Raw genomic sequence first — 24083 nt, forward strand, 5'->3', positions numbered from 1 at the left:
GGAATAGCCAAAAGAGTTGCAATTCAGGATATACATGCTATGGCAAACCACAGGCAAATCCAGAAAAGAAAGGAGGGGAGCTGCTTTTATAGAGAAGAGCAGGAGTAAGGAGGGGCTGTTCTAAAGGAAAATCCATTGGGAGAAAGTAAAGGTCAAGGCAGCAAAGGCTTCTCACTGGCTGAGCTGCGGCGTTTCTCGATGGCTGAGCTGCGGCGTTTCTCGATGGCTGAGCTGCGGCGTTTCTCACTGGCTGAGCTGCGGCGTTTCTCACTGGCTGAGCTGCGGCGTTTCTCGATGGCTGAGCTGCGGCGTTTCTCGATGGCTGAGCTGCCACGTTTCTGGTTGGCTGAGCTGCGGCGTTTCTCGATGGCTGAGCTGCCACGTTTCTGGTTGGCTGAGCTGCAGCGTTTCTCGATGGCTGAGCTGCGGCGTTTCTCGGTGGCTGAGCTGCGGTGTTTCTCGGTGGCTGAGCTGCAGCGTTTCTCGATGGTTGAGCTGCGACGTGTTTCGTTGGTTGAGCTGTGATGTTTCTCATTGGCTAGGATGTTGTCAGGTGGAAAAAGAAATCTTGCTTCAGTAATAAAGCAGTTTTACTTCGTGTCCAAGACACAAGTCTCTGTCACTTCCTGCTTGGTGTAATTGACAATATGTGAGAGGGTGTGAGAGCTCCCACTACAGGCCTTCCTGACTTCAATTTAGTTAAGGTTTCTTTTATCAATTTCTGCAGCAGAGAATACGTAATTTTTAAATCATGAGTTTAACATGATATTTCTAATTCGATTTAACTTTACAATGGTTTTTTGCTTAATTTTCTTTGATTTTATATTAATCTCTTATATGTTATACTAAAAATATTGCCTCTGAATAGCATTAATTTATTTACTTAATGATATTCTCCTTCAGTGTATATAAAAAATTACACCCAGAAGAGTCGCTGTCTTTACGTAGCAATCTCGCTTCTGGAAATATACTCTGAATGTAAACCTCCCAAAATACAAGACCACATCTACACACGATGGTTATTCACAGAAGCATTATTTCCAACAGCAAAAGAAGAGAAACAACTCAAATGTCCTTCAGGAGGAAACCAGCTGAATTAGCAATATACTTAGTTTTAAAGTCCCGTGAAAGCATTCTTTTTCAAACTCTGTTGTAGTCATGTTTCCAATTTATATGCAAATTCGGTTCATTTAGTTATTTGTTTTCCATTTTGAGGATTGTGGTTGTATTTTTAAAATATGATTCTGAAGTCAAAACTGTATAATGAGCCATATTTAGGGAATTCTAAATTCAATTCCTGTCTCCTCTTCTCAATTATTGTCCTACCCTTCTTGGTTAACGTTTGTATTCATGTTTTATCCTTTCAGCGTTTCTTTTGCAAATATGAGAAAATAGGTGTGTGTATATGTAAAAATATACATATGCAAAATATGTGTGTATATATGTACATATATTTATATATATTATATAAAATACATTTGTATTTTACATACAATTACATACAATACATATACATATAAAATGCAAATGTATATACATTTATATGTATACATATACATATGTATATATCCTGGCCTTTCCCTTCTTTTAAAAAGGAATCATTCCATACACTTTTGTACCTTGATGTTTTTCTCCTTATATTTATTGGGGATAATTATCTCTACAACTACCTAGAGATCTTATCACTTTTTAATGGCTGCATGAGTCTTCACTAGGTGAATATCCCATAGTTTATTCAACCAGTTCCTATTGATGGTCATTTGTGTTGTTTCTACTCCTTTGCTGTTATAAATGTCACAATGAATAGTCTTAGAGGAATATTTTAGTATTTCTGTATCTTTGAGATGGATTCCTAGTAGTGGGAATGATGGAGAAAGGATAAATATTTTTGCAGTTTTGCTTGATTATGGTAAATTTTCTTCTGTAGGAGTTGTACCACAGCAGTGTATGAAAGTGCCTTTCCAGGCAGACTTTCCAACAAAGGATTTTTCTTGATCTGAAAGATAAGAAATAGTATCAGTATTTACCATCTACATCTCTGTTCTGTGACTAAGATCATTGATGATTCTACCAAGAGTGTTGTCCTTGAAATGGAAGTGGTGGAAACCAGAGTGTCCTGTGTTGGGGACATGAGGAAATGAGACAGAGAATGCAAACACTTTGGCAGTGATGAGGGAGAGAGACTGGGAAGTAACTGGAAAGAAAACTATGCTCTTAGGATAGGTTTATTTCCCCGCTACAAATACTGCATAGGGTTGAAATGGTGGGAGGAAGAGTCCAGGAGAGTGGGAGAGCTGGAAGGGGAAGGGTAGATAAGAGATCATCGATAGGCTTCAGATCCTAAAAAGGCAGGCGGGATGGAGCAAAGCACAGAGCTGCAGAGCACGGCCTTACAGAGAAGGGGAGACGGCTCCTGGTTTGTAACAGCAGAGGGAGGAAACCGTGGCGCAGGTTGTGATTTTGGTGACAAGACAGGAAAATGGACTCCTTAGGATGATTGCTTTGAGAAGTAAGAGGCAAGACCATCTGCTGAAAGTCAGAGTGTATTCATCGATACCTATTGCTGCATAGCAAATTATCCCAAACCTTAGTGACTTAAAACAACAATAACCATGTGTCATCTCACAGTTTTTGTGGTTCTGGAATTCAGGAGCAGCTTAGCTGGAAGGTTCTGTCTCAGGGACTTTCATGAGTTCACATGAAGATATCAGCTGGGGCTGCAGTCACCTGAAGGACTGACTTCCAAGGTGGTTCACTCACATGCTGGCACGGTGGTGCTGGCTGTTGGAGGCCTCAGTTCCTCTCCACGTAGGTCTCCCCACCAGGATGCTTGAGTGTCTTTGCAACATGGCAGTTGGCTTCCCTTAGAGCCAGCAGTCCAAGAGAACAAGGCGGAAGCTACAGTGCTTTCTAAGACCTAGCCTCAGAAGTCACCTCCACAATATTCGGTTGGTCACACAGGTCAGCCCTAATTCAATGTGAGTGTGACAACCAGGAGGCTCGAATCATTGAGGGCTATTTAGGAAGCTGCTTACCATAGGGGAAAAGGTGAGCATGTGAGAGATTTAGAGACATTAGAGAAGGTATGATGACTAGGAAGCTTCAGAGACTTGTGGGATTGTCCTACAGGGTCAAGAGCTCTTTGCGTGGTGGAGACCATGTTTTTCTGGAGGTGGCAACGTGACATCTCTTGTGCAGGCTGGCCTGCCCAGATGTTGCCACGGAGCAGGCAGATTATTGGAATCATGCTTGGTTGGAGTTCTGCTGTGCCAGCGTGAAGATAGGGGGTAGGGATAAGGAAATATGTTGAAATGAGACACAGTGAAACACAAGTTGGGTAAGTACGAAGTGAAAAGAGAAGGTAGTAGATGGACAACAATAAAGTAGGAGAGTGGGTAGACTGGAGCCACGTGTGGTAGAACACATGTCCTGAAAGGAGGAAATGAGTGAGCAGGGTAGATGTTTGGGAGTTTGGGTTCAGAGAGAGAAGTTTCTGAACTATTGTTCTAGATGGTAGAGCAGTGTTAGGTGATGACAAAGCCTGGGGTGGTGCCCATGGAAATGTGTGGCCAAGATGGATGGGGACAAACTCCTAATACTGTGAGAGTCATCCTCATGGACGCTGACGTCATCCAAGTGAGGTGGGACTGGAGGTTGAAATAACAATGGGAGTCAGGTGCCAAAGTCTCCGTGAACAGGGGTTGTAGCTGGGACTGTGATTGTGACAACCATGCGGATGGGAAGAATGTGCCCTGAGACTCAGGGAAGCCAAGGACTTAAAATGGGGGGAGCAGTAATGTATTGGTCATACCACTGGGGGCAGAAGAAGACAAGTTTTGCCATCACATGGCCCTGAGTTCATCACCTGCTAAGCAAAATAAAGGCCCAGTATCAAATATATTATGTTTGAAGGAGGACATGACGGACGGGCTAAGACAGATTCGTCCTCAGTAACCTAGAGAGGGAGAGAGGCTGTGAATACTTTGTATTTTCCCATTTATTCCAGGGCCCTGTCCTGAGTGCTCTGTGGGGATAAGAGGAGGAGCATCCTGGTTCTCCACTGCCCTGTTGTTCACGAACATTTACTGAATCACAGGATGGCGGCCATGGTTCTGTCCCCGACTTGTGGTAAGTTCTTGGGTCCTTACAGGCCTCAGAGTCCAGGCGCTAAAGGCCCCTGCACCACAGGGGAGGGGGCTGAGCAGGGGAGGTGGGAGTGGAGCCCCAGGATCCATGAGGTCACTGATATCTGATTATGTGGTTCTTGGGATTTGGGACTTCAGTGGTTTGAGTGTCTGTGGAGATGTCACCTGTGTGGTGACTGTGTGGGATCTCATGAATTTTACCTCTAATTCCTTCTATAAACTTGATGAAGTAACAATGATGTCCCTCCGAACCTCAATTTCTTTATCTGTGAAATGGGAATAATCTGTGAACAGAGGGCATCCCTGGATTACTGTGACTCCTTCCTTCTTCTCCAGCTCAGTCTCCCCTGTACCCAGCCTCTCCTCGGAGAAGATACACAGAGGAGGAAGGTCTTGTTCATGGCTTCCTGGCAAGCTGGTTACTGGTAAGTCAGATATTCCTTTCTCCAGATAATTATTCTTTTGACCAGAAATTGGACTTATCTTTTGTGGCCTGGAGGCTCACAGGCAAACCAGGTCCTCAGGCATCCCAGGATCTCCGAGCATCTGATGGAGGGTGAGGGGCTGCCCAGAAAATGTCAGCCTATGTCAACAATTTTTACATTTTCAAAGCTTCCTCCGGGGTCACCGTCTATATTGTGTTCTGCTGAGACTTTTAAAGGAAAGACATGACCGTGTTCTGTACTCAAGTAATTTATGACGGCTACTAGTGAGTATTTCTCTGTTTTCTGCAGTGTCCCAGCCTGTCAACCTTGGAGATTGAGAGAAATAAGATTACAGAGCCCACAGTCTTACTGGAAAAAGACAACCGTGTATATGGTGGACATGCATCTAACCTTGGGAGTGGCTGGAAGTAAGTAGACAGGAGACGAGCATTGAGGGCTGAGCCTGGAAGCAAAGGAGAGCAGAGCTCAGCACCTGCCTGGACATCGTGTGTTTTGGGTTCCTCTTCCCTAGTTCTGTCATCCTCGGCCCTTTTCCTGTCAACATTGGTGAGGGTGGTCCTTGGCTAAGCCATGATGTTTGTGATGGTTTAAGACTTGGTGACCTTCGAGGATGTGGCTGTGGAGTTCACCCTGGAAGAGTGGGCATTGCTGGATGCTTCTCAGAGAACACTGTACAGGGATGTGATGCTGGAAAACTGCAGGAACCTCGCATCTCTTGGTAAGCCTGACATCATTCCTGCATTTATTTATTGACTCAGGTAACAAGGCTTTAATTCATGTAACATTCACAAAACAGAAAGACTGACCATTTTAACTATTTTAAATATACAGTTCAGTGGCTTTTAATAATGTCACAGTCTTGCGCAACCATCATCACTCTGTAATTCCAGAACCCTTTTATCACACCCATGATCATTAAGTAGTTACTCCCCAGTCCTGCCTACCCCCAGCCACTGGCTACCACTAATTTACTTTCTGTCTCTGTGGATTTACCTATTCTAGACATTGTATATAAATGAATCATACAATATATGGCCTTTGGTGTCTGGCTTCTTTTGTTCAGCATGTTTTTAAGATTCATCCATGTTGTAGTGTGTATCAGGCTTCGTTCCTTTTTATGGCTGAATGTATTCCATTGTGCATATATACCACTTGTTGTGTATCCACTCATCTGTTGATGGACATTTTAGCTATTGTGAATAGTGCTGCTACGAACATTCGTGTACAAATTTTTCCTTGAACAGTTGTTTTCAGTTCTTTCAGGTATAAACTTAGGAATGGAATTACTGGGTCATATAGTCATTCTATGTTTTAACTTTTTGAGGAAGCTCTAAACTGTTTGGCAGAGTACCTGTTGTCTTGACATGAGTACAGCCATGATTGGCCGCTCTGTTGACCTACAGCCACCAGCACAAACAGAAATACAAAGCTGCTTTCTGTGTGGTGGGAACTGGCCCTTCTCCCACAGAGTGAGTCACAAGTTGTAACATTTCAAGGCTCTTGGAGCGTCGTAGCACGGGATGGACTGGCCATCTGTGCCGGGCTGGGACGATAACCAAAGAGAACAATACACGTACACAACTACTGGGCTGGGATGTTACCCAGGGGGCTCAGTGCACGTAAGCCACTGATAACCATTTTGTGCATGGGAACACTAAATGCTTGCTCTGCAAACTCTGTAATTGCTTACTCTGAAAATTACTGATGGTATAAAAACTACTGGAGACTGAGACCCGGAGAGATTTCCACCTGTGGAAGGGACACCTTGCCCAGGACGTGTGATCCTTGCCCAGCCACGTCGATTGACAGGGCTCTCCTGGCAGTGGGGCGTGGATGTTGTGAGTAACTGATTTGATGTGAAGTAATTGATTTGATATGAAGCAATTGATTTGATGTGTTCTCTTTTCGGTCAACCTGGTGTTTCTCTTTCCGGTTGATTTGTGTCATTTCTCTTCAGCCGATGTGGGTGTTTTCCCTTTCCAGTCGGGCTGATGTTTTTTTTCCCTCTTAATATTTGACCTATTTGATCTGTTTGCAGACTGTCGCCTTTACTATCCTCTATATAATAAAATATACCTTCAGTCCATTTGTTTGGAGTGGAAAGTGTCTTTCACGTCTCCGATCGAATCCCCGAACCTCTCATAACACCTGTGCACCATTTACATTCCCTCCCACAATATGAGAGGGTTCCAATTTCTCCTCATTCTTAACCACACTTGTTTCTTTTCCTTTTTTTTTTTAATTAAAGCCATCCTTATAGATGTGAAGTGGTATATATCTCAATGTGGCTTTTATTTGCATTTCCCTAAAGAATAATGAGATAAGAATCATCTTCTCTTATGCTTGTTGGCCATTTCTATATCTTCTTTAGTAAAATGTGTATTCAAGTCTTTTGCCCATTTTAGGGGGAACAGGGTTGTTTGTCTTTTTGTTGTTGAGTTGTAAGAGTTCTTTATATCTTCTGGATGCTAGACATTTATCAAATATATGATTTGCAAATATTTCCTTCCATTCTATGGATTTCCTTTTCACTTTCTTGAAGGAGACTTTTGCTGCATATAGAATTTGTGGGTGACAGTTTGTTTTCTCTCAGAACTTTGTTTATTTATTTTTTTGTGTGTGAGGAAGACCAGCCCTCAGCTAACATCTGCTAATCCTCCTCTTTTTTGCTGAGGAAGACTGGCCCTGGGCTAACATGCGTGCCCATCTTCCTCTACTTTATATGGGACGCTGCCACAGCATGGCTTGACAAGCGGTGTGTCGGTGCACGCCCGGGATCCGAACTTGCGAACCCTGGGCAACCGAAATGGAGCACGCGCACTTAACTGCTACACCACCGGGCAAGCCCCAATAATTTCTATCTTTTTGATGGTCTCTATTTGGTAAGAGTTCCATTTCCTTTAGTTCTTTGTACATGGTTTCCTTTATCTCTTTGAGCATACTTAAAATAGTTGATTTGAAGTCTTTGTCTGGAAAGTCCCTTCTTTGGGGACAATTTCTGTTAATTTCCTTTTCCTGTAATGGGCCAAGCACTTTTGTTTCTTTGCATGACTCATTTTTTTTGTTGTTGAAAACTGGACGTTTGGCATTATAGTCTGGCAATTCTGTAAATCAGATTTCCCCCCATCCCTAAGTTTTGTTGTTGTTGCTTGTTGTAGTTGGTGTTGTTTGTTTGGTGACATTTCTGAACTAATTTTGCAATGTCTGTATTAGTCATGTGTGGCCACTGAAGTCTCTGTTTTCTTAGCTTAATGGCCAGCTAGTGATTTGTCAGAGATTTCCTTAAATACCTAGAACCCAAAAACGCACAGTCTTTGCAAATGGTCTCTGTGTATATTTTGGAGCGGGCTTTCAAAACTCAATCAGGCGACTGACAACTCTGTCTTAGCCTTCACTTCCTGCTTGTGCAGAGCAGGAAGGTCAATCAAAGGTGAGGGCTTAGTGCCTTCTCAGGTCTTTTCGGAGCATGCACCCAGCCCTGGGTATGTGCGTGGTCTTACGTATACCTAGGAATATGTGGGAGCTTTTCGAAGCCTTTTTTGTCCGAAACATCTTATTCCCTGCTTTCCTCTTAGACTTTTTGGTTAGTCTTTTGTTTGGTTCAATGGTTTTCCCTTGCCCCAGGCAGCAGTGGCTAATACATTTAAATGTGTTTGGCACATGCCCCAGCCCTCCACCCTTCATAGCCACCTCAGCACTGAGAGAGTTTGGAGTTAGACAAAATAAAAGCAAGCCCTTTGAGCCAGTCATTCAGGGAGCCACCAGACAGGTCAAAACAAGCAACCACAGCTCTTTGAGAAGAAAATCCGTTCTGCTCCCTCCAGTAGTAGGAACACAGGCTGCTGTCTTCAAGGTGACTGCCATGGTGGGGAACAGGTGATGGGCCAGGGTCAGTTAAAGTGTCACAGAGCTCTCTTACCAAATTCACTTCTTTGTTTTGATTAAGCATTGTTCTGGTTGCTGTAAACTTCTTATAACTTTCCAGTGTTCCAATCAAGTTGATTCTGACAGTTTTTACCAGTTTATTTGCTGGTGTTTTGTAGAGTGTTGGACTTTGAGAGTTACCTACTCCACCATTGTCACTGACATCACTTCTCACAAGTCTTTCTTAAGCACCTTTATGTTCCTGGATCTGTGCTAGGAATTAGGAATATGGTGGTGAATGAGGTCTGTGCTGGGAATTGGGAATTAGGGAATTAGGTCCCTACCATCCTGGAGCTTGTGGTCTAATGCCTTCCCTATCAACTGAAGATCTACTCCTTGGCCTGACTTCATGTTCTCCATGGATAAAAGCTTTGGAGCTTTTAAGTCTGTATTTGAAACTGGGCATGAACTTCTGGGACCAGTTATCCCCTGTCACCCTGGATACTGACTGAGGATGCTTACATTTTTTTTTCTTGGTGAAAGATAGTTATACTATATTTGTTAGAATTTAAGGATAATTGTACTGCTGCTCCTAAAGTCACACCTGCTCATCTATAGAAGTGTGGGCCTCAGTTCCATGGTGAGGCTTCTTGTCCCATGCAGAGTCCCCTACATCATATGTCTTTTCTCCATGTATAGGGAATCAAGTTGATAAACCTAGTCTGCTCTCCGAATTGGAGCAAGAAGATAAAGTGAGGACAGAGGAAAGAGGAATTCTCCCAGGCACCTGTCCGGGTGAGCACTAGGTATATATGAGTCTTTGTCAGGAACCTCTCTGGCCTGTGGCTTGACAGTTTGGAGTATTACATTAGGAAATGTCCATCAGAGACATTTGTAAAATGCCCTTTTTTTCCGACAAGAAGGCCAAAAACGTTTAGTATGAGCCTCCTCGTGGACCTCCTTTGCTTTTTCTTTAACTTTCTGTTCATTATCTCATACTTTACTTTGGCCTCAGAGGGGGGAAAAAGATCTCTCTCTTCCTTCTTAAATTTAAGTCTCATATGAGCTCTTTGTCTAGTTCCTTCTCACTTTACATTCCTGACAATTCCTTCTTTCCATCAGCATCAATCTCAATATTTCTAGAGTCTTCTTTAATACAAACCTAAAATTTTCACACTCGTGTCCCTTTCATTGCAAACCTCCTGAAAATCTCTAACCCCTTCGGGTCTACCTTCACTAACATCTGCATTTTACCTTTTCTTTCCTTTATCAACTTAAATTTCTTTTCAATTTGTTTCGGATTTGGAGACTCTTACTTAAAGTCCAAGGGTTAACTTCTAAGCAGCATGTTTTTAGAGAAGAACAATCTAAAGGTTTAAAAATGGTAAGATTTCTGATTTTCCACAGTAGGAAAATGCCATAAATTAGAAAAGCCACAAAGTTACCAAGGGATTCATTTTCCCAAGAAAAAGTTGTCCCTCTGGAGAGATACCCTGAAACTCTTGTGAATTTGGAGAGAAGCATAAGTTATCTCCAAAATGTTTTCTTCCCTGAGTGTTCACAAAAGTAAATGTTTCCATAAATGTGACTCAGATATTGAGTGTTTCAAACATAAATTTGTCTTAAACTTATCAGAAGATGTTCTGTGAATCTGATAAGGACTTATGGCAAAGCATCCATCTTTTTTAACTTCTGAGAACTCAAACCAGCAGACATCATATACAGGCACTCAAAGTGGCAAAAACACCAATTATAATGATGTTATACATAGCAGAATTCCTGGAAGAAAAATTCCTATGATAGCATTGAATATTAAAAATATTATAAATTATAGTTAGCATTCATTTCTTAATCAACAGGAGAGAAGTCATCTTGGAGTGAAACTCAACGAGTGTAATCAGTGTTTTAAAGTCTTCAGCACAAAATCTAATCTTATTCAGCACAAGAGAATTCATATTGGAGAAAAACTCTATGATTGCAATCAATGTGGCAAATCCTTCAGCAGCAGTTCTTACCTCACTGTTCATAAGAGAATACATAATGGGGAGAAACCCTATGAATGCAGTGACTGTGGGAAAGCCTTCAGTAATCCCTCATCCCTTACACTGCATGTGAGAATTCACACTGGAGAAAAGCCCTATGAATGTAACCAGTGTTTTCACGTCTTTCGCACTAGATGTATCCTCAAAAGGCACAGGAGAGTTCATACTGGGGAGAATCGTTACGAATGTAATCACTGTGGAAAGGCTTCAGCATGAGCTCCTCCCTTACTGTCCACAATAGAATGCATACAGGGGAGAAACCTTATGAATGTCATGATTGTTGTAGAGCCTTTAGGAAAGCTCACATCTGACACAGCATGTGAGAACTCATACTGGAGAAAAACTGTGAGTCTAATGAGTGTGGGAAATCCTTCACCAGTAGTTTCTCTCTTACTGTGCACAAGAGAATACATTACAGAGAGAAACCCTATGAGTGCAGTGACTGTGGGAAAGCTTTAAATAATCTCTCATCTGTTAAGAAACATGTGAGAACTCACACTGGAGAAAAACCCTATGAATGCAATCATTTTGGGAAATCTTTCACCACTAACTCTTACCTTTCTGTGCATAAGAGAATTCATAATAGGTAGGTATGAATATAGTAACTGTGGGAAAGCATTCATTGATCTGCCATCTCTGGGGCATCTTCGGGACTCACATTGGATGTATAAATTATTTGTTTTGTAATAAATTATCCCTAAAATTTAGCAGTTCAAAACAACAAGCATTTATTATCTCACAATTTCTGTAGGTCAAGAGTTAAGGAATGGATTAGCTATGTAGTTCTAGCTCAGGATCTCTCATGAGAAGCAAGATGTCAACCAGAAATGCAGTCATCTAAAGTCTTTGGGACTGAAGGGTCCACTTCCAAGATAGCTTACTCACATCCCTGGCAAATTAGTGTCAGTTGTTGGCAGGGGTCCTTCAGTTTCTCCTTATGTAGGTCTCCCCATGGTGCTGAGTATCGTCACAATATGGCAGCAGGTACCCTCCAAAGGAAGTGATCCAAAAGAGCCCATGCAGAAGCCGTAAGTCTTTTATGACCTAGCCTCAGAAGGCCATATTCTCTCTTCATCTGGATTGTGTTGGTCACCCAGACTGATCCTGCCACAGAGTGGGAGGGAACTACACAGGATATGAATACCAGGAGACAGAGATCACTGGGAATCCTCTTGGAGTCTGGCCTTCAGTGAAGAAAAGCCTTCAGCACACCCTCATCCTTCTAATCTGATCAATATGGAGTAGCATTCAATAACCCACACGTTAACTCACTCTGGAGAGAAGCCTTCTAAGTGCACTGTATGTGGTAAAACCTTCAACACAAACTCTGACCCTACTGTGTGCCAGAAGATGACCTACTGGGGAGAAACCTAAAGAATGCAATGGCTATAGGAAAGCCTTTGGTGATAGCCCTAGGGAGTCACGTCACAATTTACACTAAGGGAAAACTCTATGAATATCATCAAAATGGAAAACCCTTCAGAGGACCCTCATCCCTTAAGACACACATGAGAAACACACTGCAGAGGAACACCCTGTATATAAGGAATGTGGAATGGCAAACACTGGCACTCTCCCCTCTAGTCTACGCTGCTCTGTGCTTGGGGAGGTTGATGGACTATATCAAAGAGCTCATTTGCCTTAGGCTTCTGTTTGGGTTGGTCAGTGGGGAGCCCAGTTAGGAGATCAGAGGGTTGGAGGAGAGTGACTCCATGCCATGACTATATCCCTGCAGGAGAACTGGGGTCCGGGTGTTACCCTTGAGCTCTTCTCAGCCCCTGTGGTGCAGCTGTCTCCCGTTTCCCCACTATGACCCCAGACTCACTCCCTCCCCTCCCCTTTTCTTCCTTGCTCTTCCAGTGACTGAATATGCAGTATCCCTCTTTGGTTTCCCTACACCCTAGTCCTGTTAACATGAATCATTCTGGCCTAGTGACACATCACTGCACGGAGAGCATAATGAAAAGTCTGTACCATTTCCTACAGGGGCCCCAAATAATCAGGATTCATCACATCACTGACCTCACCTTCCACCACTCTCCTATTTGCTCCATCCACTGTAGCCATACTGGTCTTGCTGTAGCTCCCTCACCCCAGCACAGTTCACTGTCAGGGTCTCTGTACTGCCTAGACTGATATCCCCCAATGTAGCCACATGGCTCACTCTCAGTTCACTTAGGTCTCTGCTCAAGTGTGCCCTGAACACAGAGGCTTTCATTCTCACTCCAGATAAATGAGCAAGTCTCCAATTCCCACATTTCTTATCATTATTGGGAGATATTCGTCTCAATAGCACGTATCACTTCTCTGTCTCCTACCTTTGAAGTGGTGCAGACTGTATCTCTCTGTATTTACCATATCCACCTGATGCTACAAATATTTAAGGCTAAGGTCTCTTTCTTGATTACAAGCTTCAGAGAAGAATCTCAAATTTTAGTATTTGATGGTATCTACCACACAGTACTTGCTCAATCATCTAAATTAAATAACTATCTGAGGACACAGAACTGTAGTTCTGAAAGCAGCAACAACAGAGATGTGAAATAGCTAACAGAAGGTTTTCATTAAGAAAAGAGCCCCCTACTATTTTTGTGCCTTATGCCTCAGCTCTGAGAGATACTGTAGACATTAGATCCCAAAAGCCAGTAGCGCGTAATTACCCAGAACTTTTTACGTCTGTGTATTTTAATCCCAAAGATAACTTAGATCTCACTTAATCTATCCACACCAAGGAAACTTTTGAATGCAGTTTAACATTTACTTAAAGCTGACTTTTGACTAAGCAGTCACCTCATATCACAGGGACAGATAATATACTCTTAATTATGAAAAGCAATTTTCTCAGTCATTCATACATAAGAACTTGATTCTGGTACAAGAGATTCCTAGAGTACCTCCTTAAAATCTGTGGTTCTGACCAGTCCATTCACACGGACTGTATTACACTCCCAGGGGTATCCCTCAATACAGGTAGCATTTATTCAGCTATGCTTCCTTTTTTCTCCTTCCTCCACCTGGGACTAAACCACACAAAAACTTCAGCAGAACACTGAATAAACCTCAGGGTAAAAAACTGCAAAGCTAGGATGTCCAACACACTCTCTTTATTAGGGAACTTGCACATCATTGTTGGGGACTATGACCTCTGTAAAAAACCTTCCTCTCCATCATGCCTCTGGATACCATTTGTTCTTCCTTCTTTCCAAACTACATCATTTCTCATCATTATCAAGAGGACAAAACTTAAAGAGCTCTGTGAAAACCTGCCATACAGCCCACTACTTTAGTCCAATAATTTGCCCAATTCTATTTTCTTTCACCTCACTTGCATACCTACATGCCCCATGAATTTGAATATACTCACTTCCTTGACTGTGTATTTAAACCTGGCTATTCCATTATCACCTCTAGGTCATAATATCTTTCTCCAAGTTAATTTATAATTTTAAAACATGGCAAGATACTGAATGACTCCAGGTGAATAGCTTCATATATATGCATATGAATTTACTATGCATACAAATCTCCTGGGAATATTGTTAAAATGAAAATTTTGATTCCATAAATCTGGGACACACAGGGGAACTTTTAGATGACGGAATCATTCTGACAGTACTGTGGCGGAGAATAAATGATTCTATGCATTTGTCAAAGCCCACAAAACTGTGTAGCACAGAGTGTATGTAATACGTGCAAGTTTAAAAAAAATCAACCCATGTGACTGAGTATCCCAGGATGGAATGCAAACTGTGACAAATGAATCTAACATTATTATAAATTTACGATATCACCATACTGAAGGGGGCTGGGGGGCAGAAGCTAACTTGAGTAACTTTGGAAAACGGGTGTTTTGACTAGAAACTGTAAGGCTAAATATAATAGGAACTGTACACTGTACGTAAACACTGTATTCTAGTTGGTAAATTTGTTTCTTCTGTGAGAATAGCCTAGAAATTCTGCACCTGCTTTACCCATATGCTGAGGGTGAAGAGTATGGATGGTAGGTAGAGGATGGTGGGAACCAGGTTTCTCTGTTGGAGATAGAAATTATAAAGGAGCAAGAAAGGAAGGTTAGGATGAATCCTGTAGTTCAGGATTATAGCTGGAGACATCAGTACAAACTCAAGTTTACCTTAATATGTATACAGATGGACAGATACAGAAAGAACTATAGATATGCCGACATACGTGGTTTACTATATACACATATGTCACTAGCTCTGTCTGCTTTGTCTGCTGAGAGGGCCTAGAAGTAGTGACACCTGAGTAGCAATGAGCATACCCCGCACCCAAATCTGCTTTCTAATACCCTTTTCTCCAATAAAAGGAACCAGAGCTCTTTGGAGAAATGAGTGACTCGAGGGCAAAAGAATGGGAATGTGTCAAAAGGACACGGAAGCCAACTCGAAAGAAAGCTCACAATGGGCAAGGCTAGAACAATTTGAGCAACAAAATAAATTTACTGGATTATAGCCCAAAATATAAAATACATATACATAAGTCCATGCTTATATAAATGAATGAGTGACTAAAGGGGGGGGAAATGACTTCTCTACAGAAGAATTCCATTATAATATATGCAGACACTCCCTCCCAGCAGGAGATGAACTTAATTCCCACTCCCTCCACCCCCTTGAGAGTGAGCCAGACACAGTCACTTGCTTCCGAAGAATACAGCACGGAAAGGGAAAAACAAACAGTAACTTTACAGTGGAGAAACCTGGCAAATACTACCTTGGCCAAGTGATGGACGTTATCATCAACAGTAATGTCACGTGGATATTATGCTCCCCATACGATGTGACTGGAAGAACACTTCATCTCTGTGATATTTGTGCTAAAAACTGATAACCCTAGTTGATCCTAACAAAAATATCAGACTAATCCAAACTGGGGGACATTCTACCCGACACCTAGCCAGTACTTCTGATGACTGTTAAGGAAATCAAACAAAGGCTAAGAAACTCTCACAGAACAGAGAACACTGGAGAGAGCTGACAATTAAACATAACATGGTACCCCGGGTTGAATCCTGGAATAGAAAGAGAGCATTAATGGAAAAGTCAATGAAATCCAAGTGAAGTTTGAAATTTATTTTTTTTTTGGTGAGAAAGATTAGCCCTGAGCTAACATCTGCTGCCAATCCTCCTCTTTTTGCTGAGGCAGACTGGCCCTGGGCTAACATCTGTGCCCATCTTCCTCCATTTTCTGTGGGACACTTGCCACAGCACGGCTTGATAAGTGGTGCATACGTCTGCGCCCAGGATCCGAACCTGCGAACCCTGGGCCACGGAAGGACAGCATGTGAACTTAACCACTACACCACCAGGCTGGCCCCAATAGCTTTTTTTTTTTTTTTTTTTTTAATGGTTATAAATCTGGTTTCTCCTTCTAGAGAATGGGACTCATAATACTGTGAACATCACAGGAGTTTTGTGAGGATGAACTGTGATACATTCACATAATGCACCATGTACTGTGCACCATGCCTGGCTCAGTCAGAGTTAAGAGCTCAATGATTATTGGTGGCATTATTGTTTCTAGAGCAATGAAATGTACCCAGCCTCTTGATGGCAGGGCCTATGACACTGTTCTTCGGGAGTTCCCAAAAAATAAAAACGATGTATAACAACATCAGTAACAAAAAAAGCGGCAAGGTGCTGAATGAACCGCTTCATATATATGCGTATGAATTTAATATGAAGACGAATTACTGGAGAATCTTGTTAAAATGAAGATTCTGATTCAGAAGGTCTGGGGTAGGGGCCAAGGTTTTACATTTTGAACAAGCTCCCAAGTGACGCCAATGCTGCTGGTCCAAGGACCGAAATTGGGGCTGCAACTTTTGTATTTCTGCATGTTTTTAAATTTTCCTTAAAAAAAATACAAAAAAGTTTTCTCCATCTATTCTTTATCTCTTCACCACAAAAAATACTCTTATTTTTAAACCCAACTATATCATATGTAACCCACCAGTCGTCAAGATCTTAAATAAGCAACTATTTCAACAGTACAGTCTTCCCCGCTTATACGCAGTTTTGCCTTCCACAGTTTCAGTTACCTGCAGTCAACTGTGGTCTGAAAATATTAAATAGAAAATTCCCAACTTCGTAAGTTTTAAATTTCGTGCTGTTCTGAGTAGCATGATGAAATCTTGCTCCATCCCACCTGGGACGTGAATCATCCCTTTGACCAGCGTATCCACGCTGCATAAGCTACCTGCCCATTAGTCACTTAGTAGCTATCTCAGTTATCAGATTGACTATCGCAGTATCACAGTGCTTGTGTTCTAACAACCATGGACATCATCTGCTTATGACATCCGACCATCAACATCATCATGGCTCAAAGATCCTCCTCATGTATTGTCAGAAGGTCAATATTAACCTAGCGCTACATCACAATGCCTAAATCATTCACCTCACTTCATCTCAACATGTAGGCATTGTATCATCTCACGTCCTCACAAGAGGAAGGGTGAGTACGGTACAATAAGGTATCTTGAGAGAGAGAGAGAGACCACATTCACAGAACTATTTTTACAGTATATGGTTATAACGGTTCTATTTTATTATTGTTGTTGTTAATCTCTTACTGTGCCTAATTTATAAATTAGACTTTATCACAGGTATGAATGCATAGGAAAGAATATAGTATATACAGGGTTCTGTATTATCCGCAGTTTCAGGCATCCACTTGGGGTCTTGTAACACATCCCCCGTGGATAAGGGGAGGCTACTGTATAAAAAAGGGGTAACTACACATTAATGTTTGCCCCCACATTATCTCATACCTATGTAGATAAAAGTAATGTCTTGCAAAGTCAAGTCATATACAATTCTCTTAGCCTTATCAGTTAAAAAAGCCTAAATACTTTACAGTAACCTAGATTAACCACAATCCTAGGAAATTGTGTGAAAATTTTAATTTGGTAAATTCTATTTGGAAACAGAGTATCCTATTACTAAGGCTTCTGCTTAACGATTTATTGAGTTTTCAAAGGATAAGAAGCGATCTTAGATGATCTTAGATTTAGTAGCATATACAGGATATTTGAGAGAAAAAACAGGAAAAGATGAAGAAAGCACATACTGAACTGAGAAATAGGGAATAACAAAAAATGAGATGTAAAAGAGTCATACTTTCCTGCAATTAATGACATCACAGAAAATTTTAAAAACCAGTTTCCTTAACTCAATGATTTCTAGCCATTCTGGCTTTGTGATTTCACACTTTCCCATCCTCCTTAAAATGTTTCTTAACACAAACTTTGGAAATTTAAAAAATGACATTTTTTTTAAAACTCTGAGATAACTGCAAAATAAGCTCAGCAAACACCATTTTAACTGGTATTGACTTTAAAAATTGTTCAAATTTATTTAGTGAAAGAAACTAACTGATTTTGATGGCAAGAAATCTTTCTGGTATGTGTATACATAAACACAATGTTTCCAAACACAGTATACCATAGTAGAATTCAACAGGACACTAACAGATCCATGGTGCAAACTGCGCCCTGTGTTCAAATTAACTCTGAATCGGTTTTCCTTAAATGTCACAGGTCATTGAGGCTCCAGGGCTTCTCAAAGCCTCTAAAAAGCCTTTAAACTCTGAATTTCTAAAAAGGAGGTTTTCATTGAGAACATTTCCAGTGATCATAGTCCCTATTCACTGCCTACCCACAACACTTTACAAGCTGAGATCCAAAGATTCTTGAACCATAAAATGATAATTAAAATATTTTCTATAAGCCAAGGAAATTGAAGTGTTACAGGTCAACAAAGCTCCATTGCCAGCTAGAGATTAATTCTAAATGGTTGAGACCATTACAGCACATCACTAACAACCTGCCTCACCCTGTAAGAATTTTTCAAGAGCATAATAGATAGAGACTAATTAAAGTGATTCAAATAAATTCTCAAATTTACATGGACAAACATATTATTAAAAATTTAATCTACAGGCAAGCAGAAAAATTCTTCTGAGTATTAAGCATGTATCAATCATCCAAAAATGAGCAAAATATGACAATATATTTCTGGTCTTTACCCATAAATCTAGTCCTGGAGTAAATCATCATTCAAGATAATTAAAAAAAAAAATATCTACCCAGGATTTGAAAAATTTGGTTGCAAATAACAACACATCCACACAGTGAGGAAGTGATGCTCTGAAATCTTCCAATAGTATCTTCAGAAAGCTTAACTTCAGTTACATAATAAACTTTGTGCTGAGCTGAAACTGATGTACAGGTGCATCCTGACCCAGATTTCTTAGTAAATAAGTTTCAAAACTGTCCGTTATAGCACAGCCCAAGAGACATTTTCCTATGTATTCTTCTTCCCTTCAGTCAATGGTTATAGAGAGCTTTCTACATGGAAAGAATCAAAAAACCATTTTTTTAGTAGAAAGCTAATTATACCAACCAAAAATGCTAAATGACTTCTTAAGTCTATTTCATTTCATAAACTTCATTTTCATAAAGGAAAAAAGAAACGCTAAAGCAAAAATACATTTAAAAATTCTAGCCAATAAAAATCAAATTTTACTTTAAAAACTATTTACAGTGTACGTTAATTTTAAAAGTAGAGCATATTTCTCCTCTCATCACTCTATACTAACATTCATAGTTACTGAAACTTTTGTTGTTTGCAAGAAAATCCCTATGTCTATAAAGTTCACCTCCTCACTCTTTTAACTAACTAGGCACAATCTCCCTTCTCTGTACTGCCTTGTTATAAAAGCTTTGGGGAGGGGGTCTCAGGGTTAGTAACAATGACAGTAGAGCAAAGGAAAAGGATAGCATAACAGCCGTAAGGAAGAAAATGAAAGCAAAATAGAAGCAGGTCTTCCTCCTCCTGATAAACAAACACCAAGGCAGTTGAAAGAATTAGATAACTCGACAATCATACTTCTCAGAAGCACATACCTTGTATGGTAGAAATGGTGACTCAGAATAATTACAGAATATGCTTTGCAATTATTTTAAATGAGTATGCATTATAAAAGACTCCTGTAAGTAAATCTGCTTCCACAGGGTTTAACTTTTTTCAACTATACCATCTAATTTGACTTACTACTCACCTTTGCTTTAGATATGGCAGTAAAATATATAAAAGATTACTCGAACAGGTAAGCGGTCAGAATACAACAGCACGCGATCTCTCCGCATACTCAACAAGAGGATTTACTCTCAAGAGGCTTACTTCCTATTTTCCAGGTAGCTTTGTTCCTGTGTCTCCTCTAGGTATTTCTACCTATCAACCATTTCATTGCTCACTAATGAATAAGACAATGCGGGACAACGTGACTCTCCTATTCACTTACTATAGTCAATATACCTGTAGAGATCTGAATCAAAACTGAGATTCAAAAGTCTTCTAATTTACCTCTCAACTCTGGTGATTCATAAAGTTTTAGATAACAGAGTTTGACTAGAATCACCAGAAACTCTGTTATCTAAAATTTTATTACACATTGTAAAAGTGATAGGATGAAACTTCAAAATCATTTAGTTCAACTCTTAATTACTTTACAGTTGAGAAATCATTCAGAGAACTAGTTAGATGATGTCAACTCAGGTTTTGTAACTCCAGACCAACACTTGTTCTGCTAAATCATGCTGCTTTCCGTGTAACTACTCCTTCTTCTCTATGATGTTCTTGTTATCCAAACAGTGCACCTGTGAAAGCTGATAAACTCAAGTATTCCTAGAATGACCAGAAAATCCCAAGTCTCAGGTCAAATACATATACCACTGCTTCATTTTCTACCCCAACATTTTTTCTGAAACCCTCCTAACTGCCAAAACTTTCCTGTTTCTTGTCCATCACTTTTCTCTATCACTATAATTAATGTTTTAGTTATCTAGTACCCTATGTTACATAAAACATAATGCTAATCATAATAAGCAAATATTGAGTGCTCATTATATCAGGAACTATATTAAGACCTTTAGATGTAGCATCTCACTTAATCCTCAACTTCAAATAAGATAAATAATACCGTAATCCCCATTTCAAAACTCCAAAAATCAAAGCCTCAGAAGTTAATTTTTTCTTTTTCTCTCTCTCTCTCTTTTTTTTTTTTTTTTTTTGCTGAGGAAGATTGGCCCTGAGCTAAGACGTGTTGCCAATCTTCCTCTTTTGGCTTGAGGAAAATTCACCCTGAGCTAACATCTGTGCCAGTCTTCCTCTATTTTGTATGTGGGTCGCCGCCACAGCATGGCCACCAATGAGTGATGTAGGTCGGTGCCCAGGAACTGAACCCGGGCCACTGAAGCAGAGCACACCAAACTTAACCACTAGGCCATGGGGCTGGACCCAGAGGTTAAATAATTTGTCCTAATTCACAGAGCTAACCAGAAGTAGAACCGGGATAAGTAATCAGGCAGTCTCACTCCAATGTCCATATTCCTGATCTCTACATACAATGAGTATATATAACTACATGCACTTTATTATTAATATGCAGATAACTCAAAATTTGGGGGCTACAGAAGAATTTAAAGAGTCTTTGTATTTGAAGAGGCTTCTTTCACATTAAAATAGCTTAATATGGCTTAATCCCATAAACTATATCTTCCTTAAAAAGACATGGCCCAAGTAAGAACTCTTAACTCACTCATATATAATTAAAACTCAAATTAAAGAAAATAGGAGGAAAAAAGAGTTGCAACAATACTTTAACAAATATCCAGATCAGCACTGTCCAAAAGAACTTTTTGTAGTGATAGTAATGTTTTCTATCTGCACCGTCCATCATGGTAGCCACTAGCCACATGGGACTATTCAGTATTTGAAATGTGTCTAGTGTGACTGAGTAACTGAATTTTCAATATCGTGTAATTTTAATTAATTTACATTTAAACAGCCACATGTGGCTAGTGGCTACTATATTGGACAGCACAGGTAGAAGATAAAATGCCAGAAAAAGATGAGGAAATAAATTCTTATTGCCCTTATTTAGAGAGTGCACTAACAGTCAAATCAATTTAAATCTCTTTTCCTACTTGTTCTAGCTTCAGTTATTAACCCAAACAATATATACCTCCAAGGAGATTTAAGTAATCCAAACTTCTATACTTAAATTCTTCTTTGTGTATCTCAAAGGAAAAAAATAATTAAAACCTGTATTATCAACAAAGCTCCTTATATTAGAAACTTTTTACTGTTTGGATACCTAAGAGGAAGAATTTGAACCTGAAAACTGCCATCTACTAAGAAAACTAAAAAGAGTCACACAAGTTTTCCATTCTCTTCATAATAAATACTTGATAATAAAGTGCTTACCTTGATTCTCCACTACTGTTTCTAACACTTTCTTCATCACTGTGTCCATTCATTGTAAATATCAAGAAGTTTTAAAATAAAATATAAATCTTCCCAGTTTAAAAGATGAATATAAATACTGACTCCTCCTTGAATACCAAAAATTCACAGACGAATTTTCTTCAACATTCACAGGTTTCCTGGGACCCTTTTTGATTCACCTAAAGAAAACATATTAAGAAAATAAGAAAACTTCCTGTAGAGAAAAAGATAAGTCTATTTAGAACTTATACAAATCTACCTAGGCCAATCAGAAATACCTACGCTTCCATTAACTACATTCCTGACTACTTACTAGAATTTATAGCACACCAGTGCTTATTTTTGACAGAAGAAATCAGAATATCTGCTGAGTGATAAAACTTTTAGACTAACTGCAGCTGTGTAGCGATACATATATACACATTATGGATAACTAGCTAACTAAAGAAAAATGGTAATATATAACATATATATACCTTCCAAGAATAGAAAACGGAGTCTTATTAGATACTTTGTCAAACCAAGTAAGGGGGGAAAAGGTTACCTTTAATCAAACACTAATTCATATCACCAAGAACTTCATACACTTGAATGAGGCAAAGTTTGGAAAATGCTCACATAAGAACAGAAGAATAAAAGGGTATCATACAATCTTCGCAAAAACTGTACAGGTCAAAATAAATGTGTACTTTCACAGGTAAGCCGACAGTGGAATGATAAAATTTAAATAATATTTATCCAGGTTGGACTTGCGGAGATTCCATTAAAAAAAAAAAAAGGTAATGGAATATACACTATGATTTTTTAAGTAACGGGTTTGGGGCAGAAATCACGGACCAAGACACAGCATTCCCACCTTTCAAGATTTCAGCACAACACTGGAGAGTCACCTACAAGCCATCCGCGAATAAACAAAGAGATCTCTGGCAGGGGAGGGAGAGGAAGAAGCGGGGGAAGGAGACGTCAGATCCTTCCCCAGCCAGAAAGGACCCAGATAGCCGACTGAGAGCAGAGCTGTCCTCCGACCTCAGCAAAGAGAATTCAGTCCTACGATGATCTCCATTCCACAAAAAAGAGGAGGAAAACAGGCTGTTGCCAACTTAATCACAGCAAACTCTACATCTAGATCGAGATTTTAATTCTCCAGAGACTAAGGTCCAGTAGACTCTTTGCAAGAACTGGTTATCCAAAAAGTAACTCTTCCACGCAACATTTATTCCTCATGTTAAAGATTAATTCCAACCCGTCAAAGAGCTTTACTGTTCAACAAGTCTTAAAAATCTAGGGACTCTAACAAACCGCCTCTTTCCCGAAAGTCTCTCTGCGTTGAGAAAGTTCACTCCTCTTCGTTCTTTCCTTTCCACCTTCCTTTCGCTCCTCAAAACGGCTTTCTCTGGACATTCTAACTTCCTTTTCCCCCTCATCTGCCTTCCCCGAGTCAGTCCTCTTTCTGAGGCCCTGCTCACAGCCCTGAGTTCTGCAGCTCCAGGCGCACGCAGCTCTCTCCAGCCTTTCCCGCGTCTCAACAATGAAGTCAAACCTCCCCAACCCTCCTCCCCTGTGCCCGGTCCTTCAACAGCTGCTCTGCTCCTGCTGAGTTTCCGAAGCGGGGCTCGAAAGGAGGCTGGAAGCCTTCCTCCTCCCTCCTCCGTCCATCGCAGCTTCGCTCCAGTCAGTCTCCCGGCCGGACGCACACTCCCACCCCCGTCCCTCCCAGGGCCTCCCTCCCGGTCCCCGAGTCTCTCTTCCCGCCTCACACTTCCCGCCGCCCCGCTCCGCGCCCTCCCGGGCTCGCCTGGGCCGCCGCCCCTCCCCCTCGCCGCCGCCCCTCCCCCTCGCCGCCGCCCCCCACGTGCCGGGAGGCCGGGTCGCGGCGGGGGCGACGCGCCGGCCAAGCGCTCGCCGCTCGCGCTCCGCGGCTCTGCCCTCGCGGCCCCGCCGCGCCCACGCCGAGGAGGCCCGGGCTCCGCCGCCCGCCGGCGCTAGGACGCGCTCCGCGGAGCCGCCTGCGCGCGCCACTCACGCGGCCCCCGCGCGCCGAGCCCGGCCGCCGCCGCCGCCGGCCCTCGCAGAGCCGCCCCGGCCTTCGCCCGGCGCCCCCGCCCTCCGCCCGGCCGGCTCCCGGCCTCCCCGCCACATCCTGACCCGCAAGCCGCCCCCTTTCTTACCGGCGGCCGTGCAGGCTTCGCGGGGGCAGAGGGAGCCCACTCAGGTCTCCGCCGCCGGGTGAGTCCTCGGGCTCCGGGCGTCTGGGGGGAAGCAGGAGTCCGTGAG

The 24083-nt window shown here is 41.4% G+C and overlaps 1 protein-coding gene across 2 annotated transcripts; it reads right to left on the reverse strand.

Moving 5' to 3' along the window:
- Positions 1 to 21: 21 nt before the first annotated feature.
- Positions 22 to 24083, reverse strand: LOC131402280 (uncharacterized). Of its 2 annotated transcripts, none has more exons than XM_058537128.1 (3): positions 23978 to 24083; positions 21789 to 21988; positions 22 to 538 (listed from the first exon to the last, which is right to left on the reverse strand). In XM_058537128.1, exons 2-3 carry the CDS (start codon positions 21835 to 21837, stop codon positions 153 to 155), a joined length of 435 nt encoding a protein of 144 aa, XP_058393111.1. In that variant the 5' UTR covers positions 21838 to 21988; positions 23978 to 24083; the 3' UTR covers positions 22 to 152. The 2 variants fall into 2 exon arrangements, 1 of the variants encoding a protein (XP_058393111.1); XR_009218486.1 differs by having other exon boundaries at positions 375 to 626; positions 23978 to 24071.

Source organism: Diceros bicornis (genome assembly GCF_020826845.1).
Source record: "Diceros bicornis minor isolate mBicDic1 chromosome 39 unlocalized genomic scaffold, mDicBic1.mat.cur SUPER_39_unloc_1, whole genome shotgun sequence".
In the NCBI taxonomy this organism is placed as follows: Eukaryota; Metazoa; Chordata; class Mammalia; order Perissodactyla; family Rhinocerotidae; genus Diceros; species Diceros bicornis.